Source organism: Salmo salar, chromosome 26, assembly GCF_965601325.2.
Source record: "Salmo salar chromosome 26, fSalSal1, whole genome shotgun sequence".
NCBI lineage: Eukaryota > Metazoa > Chordata > Actinopteri > Salmoniformes > Salmonidae > Salmo > Salmo salar.
In genome coordinates, this window is record NC_138316.1 from 25,597,945 (window position 1) to 25,607,791 (window position 9,847).

The 9,847-nt window shown below is 46.1% G+C and overlaps 1 protein-coding gene across 3 annotated transcripts in view; it reads left to right on the forward strand.

The window, feature by feature from the left end:
• Window positions 1-7,435, forward strand: part of LOC106587514 (synaptotagmin-7) — a 110,425-nt gene extending 102,990 nt beyond the window's left edge. For all 3 annotated transcript variants that reach the window (XM_045708164.2, XM_045708163.2, XM_082969554.1), the window contains 4 exons: window positions 214-383; window positions 561-675; window positions 914-1,113; window positions 1,944-7,435. In XM_045708164.2, coding sequence (XP_045564120.2) covers window positions 214-383; window positions 561-675; window positions 914-1,113; window positions 1,944-2,048 — 590 coding nt within the window. In that variant the 3' untranslated portion in view covers window positions 2,049-7,435. The remainder of the gene's footprint in view (window positions 1-213; window positions 384-560; window positions 676-913; window positions 1,114-1,943) is intronic.
• Window positions 7,436-9,847: the final 2,412 nt, after the last annotated feature.

Below are 9,847 nucleotides of genomic sequence, written 5' to 3' on the forward strand. Positions count from 1 at the left end.
GCCCTATGGCCCTGGTCAAAAGTAGTGCACTATATAGGGAATAGGATGCCATTTGGGACACAATGGCAACTACTGCACATTATAAAAAACACACATCTGGTCTTAGAACTATGCACATAACTAGACTTATGGCTATTGGTTATCCTGTATAAAGTCTGAAAGAGTACTCCCTAAATCTCTGTCCAGCACATATGTATCTGTCTGTTCCCCCAGGGTTCCCCTATGAGAAGGTGATCCAGAGGACCCTCTATATGCAGGTGCTGGATTACGATCGCTTCAGCAGGAACGACCCCATCGGGGAGGTGTCCATCCCCCTTAACAAGGTGGACCTGGGCAACCAGCAGACCTACTGGAAGGAGCTGAAGCCCTGCAGCGACGGCAGCGTGAGTAAAGTACACACACAGACTAGGACAGTTGCAAAGGGACGGGAGGAGGGGAGATGAAGGGGGAGGGTAGGAGAGAGGGAACAAGGAGAAGGAGGGATGATGGGAAGACAGAAGGGGGTAGAGGAGATGGAGGGAGAGAGGGTTGGTGAGTGGTGATGTCATTGTGTTTCTCAGGGGAGTCGAGGAGACCTACTGGTGTCACTGTGCTACAACCCTCAAGCCAACACCATCACTGTGACCATCATCAAAGCCCGCAACCTCAAAGCCATGGACATTGGAGGCACCTCCGGTACAGTACATACAGTACTCTGTCATCACCTATTTCCTGTGCTACAGTCTGTCTACCTTAACATGTGTCGATGTGGTTTCAGTATCTCTCCATCCATACAGCATCCAAAATGACACCCTATTCCCTATATAGTGCACTACTTTCTATGAGCCCTGGTCAAAATAAGTGTACTGTATAGGGATTAGGGTGCCATTTGGGATGCTGCCTCTGTGTTTAAGTGATGTGTCTCCCCCATCAGATCCCTATGTGAAGCTGTGGCTGATGCACAAGGACAAGCGTGTGGAGAAGAAGAAGACGGTGACAATGAAGTGCTGTCTGAACCCCGTGTTCAACGAGTCCTTCCCCTTCGACGTCCCCGCCCACGTGCTCCGAGAGACCACCATCATCATCACCGTCATGGACAAGGACAAGCTCAGCCGCAACGACGTCATCGGCAAGGTACCGCCCCCTCGTAACACCCAGACCACCAGCCATGTACATCACCAGTCCACACTGACCCCTGCTGGTACATACTGAGACACACACACATGCACACGCACACATACATGCACACATAACACACACACACACACAATGATCCTCTGCTTACACACACTAACACAACGACACATTAACAGTCACTGTCTCAAGATTGCTCTTACATACTGACACAGTGAGATTGATATTCATTGATTGTGTGGTTTGTTTGTGGCACACAGAGGCACTATCCCATTGATTTTCTGACACACTGTAACCCTCATACAGGCTTCCTTACTATGGAAGCCTGTCTGATAGTGACCCCACAGTAAACCAAGCTCGGCTCATCACAGGCGCTGGCCCTTTCACCCACAGTCTAATCACCACCAGTAAAACACAGCTGCGGCTTGCTTGGGAGCCTCTATCTCTGTGTCTAAACATAAGTCTCATTCTCACACAAATCTTTCCCCCTGTTTCCCCTGCTCTGAAAATTGATGAGAGAAAAACAGCTGTTTCATCTTAATGACTCTCCTCAGCTTCCGATATGAATTCAGTTCAGATTAGGGTGACTGGCAAGCTTTATGGTGACAGCAGGGACACTCCAGACTTCAGAGAGTTTAGTTTACCTCTCTCTGTTTTGCCATGTTTGAGTATGAGTAATATCGATCTCTGTGACGTCAGATATCCTGCTTACATCATCCATCTCACCCCCTCGCTCTTTTTCACTCCATCGCTCTCTCACCCTGCCCTCCTCCCCTCTCCCCTTCTCTTCCTCTCTTTCTTCCCACCCTCCCTCTCTCCCTCTCTCTCAGATCTATCTCTCGTGGAAGAGTGGTCCGGCGGAGGTGAAGCACTGGAAGGACATGATGGGTAAACCTCGTAATGCCGTGCAGCAGTGGCATGCCCTCAAGGCCTGATACTGTAGGTCCAGTCACATCCACCCAGACCATCCCAGCCCCTTGCCCTGCCCTCCAACCCTGCTGTTATGCACAAGGCTGACTCGCTGCAGAACATGGGTACAAATAGCCATCCAACGCATCCACCCAACGCATCCACCCTCTCCTCCTGCCTGTCCTCTCTCAGATCCCTAATGAACTTCTCCTTCCTCTACTCCCCTCTGATAAGCCGGGTCCTTTCTGAGTCTTGTTGCTTTTAAGTCATACTTTTCTCTCAACCATTGTTTTTTCTCCTTGGTCCACCACTCTGTTTTACTTTGGAGCAGTACACTCTGCCAGCCCTAGGGTGAGCCTCAGCCACCAACAAAAACAGGTTCAAATAGACCATATAAGAATCCTGCGTAAGGAGCTGGTGAAGGGCCAGTCTTTCAGGAAACATTATATCTGTGACTGTGTGACAGACTGACCTACAAGGAATCCAGTTCCACCATTCATCCTGTGTCTCTCCATCGTTCTCCTGTGGCAGTGAGGGGAGGCGTCTTCTCTCCCTAATCACTGCTCTCTCTGTCGTCAGAAGCAATCTGTTTTTTTGTTGTTTTTTTGCTTCCCATGTTGACCCTTTGGTCCGTTCCCTTCTGCAAACACACAGAGAATACAACAGGAAGGATCGATAGAGAGAGAGAGGTAAACCATTGGAATAGAAGAGGGATGGACTGTCTGGATGATCATGGAATTAGACGTGACACTGTCACTCCACCCCATTCATCATCTCTGATCTCTTTCTCTGGCACCACTGTAGTGATTCTTCCCTGGCTGGACCCCCTTGTTGTCTGTGCGTTCTGTGGGTGATGTGCTGTAACTCTAAATGAAGTTCTAGATCATAAAAGGAGAAAATGACTGATCATTTACACTGGTCCATGGGGGAAATGTAAAAAGACGTTCCTATTTTCTGGAGAGAAAAAAAATGAATTATGACAGAAAAAGAGTAAAGTCATCAATGTTGTGTTTTGTTTTTTGTTTTAAAAAAGCCTAAAGAGACCAATCAAAATGTTCTTCCAGAGACAGTAAATAGAAGCAAAAAGACTCTGTCGTATTCTCTGTGTATGTGTGTGTGGGTGCGTGCGTGCGTGCGTGCGTGTCAGCGAAAGTTAGAGTGTGAATGCGAGTGCAAGTGTGTGAAAGTATTGGGCTTGCACTGCTATCAAATGAATAACGACAATATTACTGATAATAATGATGACAATATTACTGATAATAATGATGACAATATTACTGATAATAATGATGACAATATTACTGATAATAATGATGACAATATTACTGATAATAATGATGACAATATTACTGATAATAATGATGACAGTAATAATCATCAGTATTCTACTGGATATGTTTGAAGACTTGGAGAGGTCACAGCAGCTAAGCAGTGACAGAGCGAGAGGGGTACAGTCTGTAGGGTAGTGTCTGCTGCCTGGTGTGGAACGGTAAGCAGAGGAGGAACTTGACATGAACCACCAGTCTTCATCTGAGCTGCTTTCTCTCAATTGCATCATCCACTGCAGATAACCATAAATAAATGCCCCTCTCCCTACCAAGTCAGTTTTGTTTCTAATGGAGCACTAAGCCAAATGATCTTGTCCCCATCAAGGTTGTTAACGTTACCTGTTTGTCTCTGTCAGTCATTTTGTGTAATTCTGCCTGTCTATTGGAATGTGTGTCTGTTACGTCAGTTAGTCATTTAGTCAACATCTTATTCATTAGTGTGCATGTTACAGAACACATTGTTATAAGAATGTTAGTAGATAAATGTTTAGGGTCTTAGTGGAAGGCTGTTCTATTACTGCCCATACCCCCTCTGCTCTGTCCTGCTCCTGATGTTAGATAGTTAGGGTGTTAGTGGGTCTTCAGGACCAGGGCTGTTACGGACCAAACCCCCTCTGCTCTGTCCTGCTCCTGATGTTAGATAGTTAGGGTGTTAGTGGGTCTTCCGGACCAGGGCTGTTACGGACCAAACCCCCTCTGCTCTGTCCTGCTCCTGATGTTAGATAGTTAGGGTGTTAGTGGGTCTTCAGGACCAGGGCTGTTACGGACCAAACCCCCTCTGCTCTGTCCTGCTCCTGATGTTAGATAGTTAGGGTGTTAGTGGGTCTTCCGGACCAGGGCTGTTACGGACCAAACCCCCTCTGCTCTGTCCTGCTCCTGATGTTAGATAGTTAGGGTGTTAGTGGGTCTTCCGGACCAGGGCTGTTACGGACCAAACCCCCTCTGCTCTGTCCTGCTCCAGATGTTAGATAGTTAGGGTGTTAGTGGGTCTTCAGGAACTTGGCTGTTACGGACCAAACCCCCTCTGCTCTGTCCTGCTTCAGATGTTAGATAGTTAGGGTGTTAGTGGGTCTTCAGGACCAGGGCTGTTACGGACCAAACCCCCTCTGCTCTGTCCTGCTCCAGATGTTAGATAGTTAGGGTGTTAGTGGGTCTTCCGGACCAGGGCTGTTACGGACCAAACCCCCTCTGCTCTGTCCTGCTCCAGATGTTAGATAGTTAGGGTGTTAGTGGGTCTTCCGGACCACGGCTGTTACGGACCAAACCTCCTCTGTTCTGTCCTGCTTCAGGACCAGGCTGTTCCATTACTGGCCAGACCCCCTCTGCTCTGTACTGCTCCTGATGTCATCCTGGTGTGACCTGTTCCAAGCTTAAGTCTCTCTCTCATCACACAATGGGCTGAAGGATAGCTACAAGAGTAATAATATCAACTAAACCTATTTTCTGTTTACATTTGACTGTTTATTTGTGTCTACTGAATGTGTGTGTGTGTTTGCAATGTGTGTATGAGTGTGTCAACATCTGACTATTTGTATTTACCGTGTATGTATGTGTGCTCGGTGTTCACTTTTGCCATTTTCATTTTCTTAATATGGAATCAGTTTTTTTGGCTGTTTTTATTCTGTATAAAGTAATTTAGATGTTCAGTTAATTATTTATGTTGCCGCTGATCGCTAAGGAGGAGACGCTAATGATTACTGGGATGTTGGAACGTGACTAAGGGCATGTGTCTACTTTCTATTTGTTGGGGTTTATGGGTTGGTTGGGGAGGGGCCATAGACATGTTCGAGAGTCTGAGTGAAGAGAGAAGGAAAGAGAAGGGAGAGGGGAGCTCATTACATCTGACAATACCACATACAGCATATTCTATTCTAGCCCTCTTCTGTTGCACAGAGGGACTGTTCACTCAGGCCTGTGTGCATCAGGGGCCTTGTGTTCTGGTTTATCATTTAATAGGTGGCTTACAGAACCACAACACGCTGTCCCTCCGCTCTAGTTCTGGCCCAACACACTGTCCCTCCGCTCTAGGTCTGGTCCAACACACTGTCCCTCCGCTCTAGGTCTGGCCCAACACACTGTCCCTCCGCTCTAGGTCTGGTCCAACACACTGTCCCTCCGCTCTAGGTCTGGCCCAACACGCTGTCCCTCCGCTCTAGGTCTGGCCCAACACGCTGTCCCTCCGCTCTAGGTCTGGCCCAACACGCTGTTCCTCCGCTCTAGGTCTGGTCCAACACGCTGTCCCTCCGCTCTAGGTCTGGCCCAACACACTGTCCCTCCGCTCTAGGTCTGACCCAACACACTGTCCCTCCGCTCTAGGTCTGGCCCAACACACTGTCCCTCCGCTCTAGGTCTGACCCAACACGCTGTCCCTCCGCTCTAGGTCTGGCCCAACACACTGTCCCTCCGCTCTAGGTCTGGTCCAACACACTGTCCCTCCGCTCTAGGTCTGGTCCAACACGCTGTCCCTCCACTCTAGGTCTGGCCCAACACACTGTCCCTCCGCTCTAGGTCTGGTCCAACACGCTGTCCCTCCGCTCTAGGTCTGGTCCAACACGCTGTCCCTCCGCTCTAGGTCTGGTCCAACACGCTGTCCCTCCACTCTAGGTCTGGTCCAACACGCTGTCCCTCCGCTCTAGGTCTGGTCCAACACGCTGTCCCTCCGCTCTAGGTCTGGTCCAACACGCTGTCCCTCCGCTCTAGATCTGGCCCAACACGCTGTCCCTCCGCTCTAGTTCTGGCCCAACACACTGTCCCTCCGCTCTAGGTCTGGTCCAACACACTGTCCCTCCTCTCTAGGTCTGGTCCAACACGCTGTCCCTCCGCTCTAGGTCTGGTCCAACACGCTGTCCCTCCGCTCTAGTTCTGGCCCAACACACTGTCCCTCCGCTCTAGGTCTGGTCCAACACACTGTCCCTCCGCTCTAGGTCTGACCCAACACACTGTCCCTCCTCTCTAGGTTTGACCCAACACACTGTCCCTCCGCTCTAGGTCTGGTCCAACACACTGTCCCTCCGCTCTAGGTCTGGTCCAACACACTGTCCATCCTCTCTAGGTCTGGTCCAACACGCTGTCCCTCCGCTCTAGTTCTGACCCAACACGCTGTCCCTCCGCTCTAGTTCTGACCCAATACACTGTCCCTCCGCTCTAGTTCTGGGCCAACACACTCAGACTAAGACGCGCAATTTCTCCAGACGTCAGTGCTGACGTACTTTAAAACCCCACTGTGACACACATGCTTTTTGGCACAAGGTGCTCTTAAACAACACCCCTCCCCCTCTCCTCCATATGCTCTCACTCCCCAAGTGTCACAGAGAAAAGGTGAGACAGACAATGATCATCACCTCATTTGCATCACTGCAATCTCCAGGCAGAGCAGAACATAGCAGAGCACCTACCTGCTCCTAAAATAACTGGGAACAGAGTCACCTCCCTGCCTCATACTGAGCACACAAGCAAACGATACATCATTACGTATGCAGACGCAGCATTAAATTGAAAAGATCAGCCAGAATAGGAAACACAGATAAAATGGCACGATACAGGTGAAAATGAATTATTTGTTTGACTTGATTTACCTGAACTGAAAATAGGTCCAGAAGCCAGGTATGGTCCGTTTGCATCTGAGGCATTGAGCAAGGATTCTTAGTAGAGTCCTTCCTTGGCCCTCGAAAAGCCCAGTAGCAATTCAAAATACAGATCTAAATAAATATGAAAACTGATCAGTGTTCACTCAGATTGAAATCACCCTAAATGTCTGATTAGGGCTCTCTACACAGATATTGGTGGAGATACGAGGAGGATTGGCCTAAACATGCCAGGATTTTGTGACATTGTATAAAGGATAAATGAAAATTGTGTATGTAAAAACTCATCAGTTTTCATTGGGGATGTTGATATCTGTATGTCCTTGACATCCCCTTGTCCCATCTCTTGCTCTCTTCTGTTCTCTCTTTAGTCACACATCTGTGGGATGCACAATCTTATATATCAACCATTTATTTTTTGAAATCTGTACAGTGTATAAATATAGAAATGTGTACATAAAAAGAAGAAACTTCTAAAATAGTTTTTGTTGTTTTTCTAAAGCTGATTTACTGTGGTATTTCATAGTGGCTTATGGCTTTCTCTCCCTATTTGATTTCCATCAGAGGAACTTAGTAAGGTTTACAACCGTTCCCACTGGCTAGTACTAGTTGAAACAGTAGTTCTGTTGCAGTAAAAACACTGTTGTGAAGAATCAAGCATGAACCTCGCCTTCATCTGGCCTTCAACGTAAACATCAAATTCAGTTCATAGAGGAATAATATACTGTACATACACTGGTTTTCTGTCAAACCAAGCTGCATTGATTCCTTTAATTAGATGTTGTTTACTTTCATATTTTCACAGCTACAGTGCCTTGCAAAAGTATTCACCCCCTTGGCGTTTTTCCTATTTTGTTGCATTACAACCTGGAATTTAAATTGATTTTTATTTGGATTTCATGTAATGGACATACACAAAATAGTCCAAATTGGTGAAGTGAAATGAAAAAAATTACTTGTTTAAAAAAATGCTACAAATTCTAAACGGAATTTGCTATGAAGCCCCTAAATAAGATCTGGTGCAACCAATTACCTTCAGAAGTAACATAATTAATTAAATAAAGTCCACCTGTGTGCAATCTCAGTGTCACATGATCTGTCACATGATCTCAGTATATACAGTTGAAGTTGGAAGTTTACATACACTTAGGTTGGTGTCATTAAAACTTGTTTTTCAACCACTACACAAATTTCTTGTTAACAAACTATAGTTTTGGCAAGTCGGTTAGGACATCTACTTTGTGCATGACACAAGTCATTTTTCCAACAATTGTTTACAGACAGATTATTTCACTTATAATTCACTGTATCACAATTCCAGTGGGTCAGAAGTTTACATACACTAAGTTGACTACTTTTAAACAGCTTGGAAAATTCCAGAAAATGATGTCATGGCTTTGGAAGCTTCTGATAGGCTAATTGATATCATTCGAGTCAATTGGAGGTGTACCTGTGGATGTGTTTCAAGGCTTACTTTCAAACTCAGTGCCTCTTTGCTTGACATCATGGAAAAATCAAAAGAAATCAGCCAAGACCACAGAAAAAAAATTGTAGACCTCCACAAGTCTGGTTCATCCTTGGGAGCAATTTCCAAACGCCTGAAGGTACCACGTTCATCTGTACAAACAATAGTATGCAAGTATAAACACCATGGGACCACGCAGCCGTCATACCGCTCAGGAAGGAGACGCATTTTGTCTCCTAGAGATGAAAGTACTATGGTGCAAAAGGTGCAAATCAATCCCAGAACAACAGCAAAGGACCTTGTGAAGATGCTGGAGGAAACAGGTACAAAAGTATCGATATCCACAGTAAAACGAGTCCTATATCGACATAACCTGAAAGGCCACTCAGCAAGGAAGAAGCCACTGCTCCAAAACCGCCATTTAAAAGCCACACTACGGTTTGCAACTGCACATGGGGACAAAGATGGTACTTTTTGGAGAAATGTCCTCTGGTCTGATGAAACAAAAAGAGAACTGTTTGGCCATAATGACCATCGTTATGTTTGGAGGAAAAAGGGGGATGCTTGCAAGCCAAAGAACACCATCCCAAACGTGAAGCAAGGGGGTGGCAGCATCATGTTGTAGGGGTGCTTTGCTGCAGGAGGGACTGGTGCACTTCACAAAATTGATGAGGGCGGAAAATTATGTGGATATATTGAAGCAACATCTCAAGAAATCAGTCAGGAAGTTAAAGCTTGGTTACAAATGGGTCTTCCAAATGGACAATGACCCCAAGCATACTTCCAAAGTTGTGGCAAAATGGCTTAAGGACAACAAAGTCAAGGTATTGGAGTGGCCATCACAAAGCCCTGACCTCAATCCCATAGAAAATGTGTGGGCAGAACTGAAAAATCATGTGCGAGCATAGAGGCCTATAAACTTGACTCAGTTACACCAGCTGGTGATTCAGGAGGAATGGGCCAAAATTTACCCAACTTATTGCGGGAAGCTTGTGGAAGGCTACCTGAAATGTTTGACCCAAGTTAAACAATTTAAAGGCAATGCTACCTAATACTAATTGAGTATATATAAACTTCTGACCCACTGGGAATGTGATGAAAGAAATAAAAGCTGAAATAAATCATTCTCTCTACTATTATTCTGACATTTCACATTCTTAAAATAAAGTGGTGATCCTAACTGACCTATGACAGGGAATTTTTACTAGGATTAAATGTTAGGAATTGTGAAAAACTGAGTTTAAATGTATTTGGCTAAGGTGTATGTAAACTTCCGACTTCAACTGTATATACACCTGTTCTGAAAGGCCCCGGATTCTGCAACACCACTAAGCAAGATGCACCACCAAGCAAGCGGCACCATGAAGACCAAGGAGCTCTCCAAACAGGTCAGGGACAAGGTTGTGGAGAAGTACAGATCAGGGTTGGGTTATAAAAAATATCAGAAA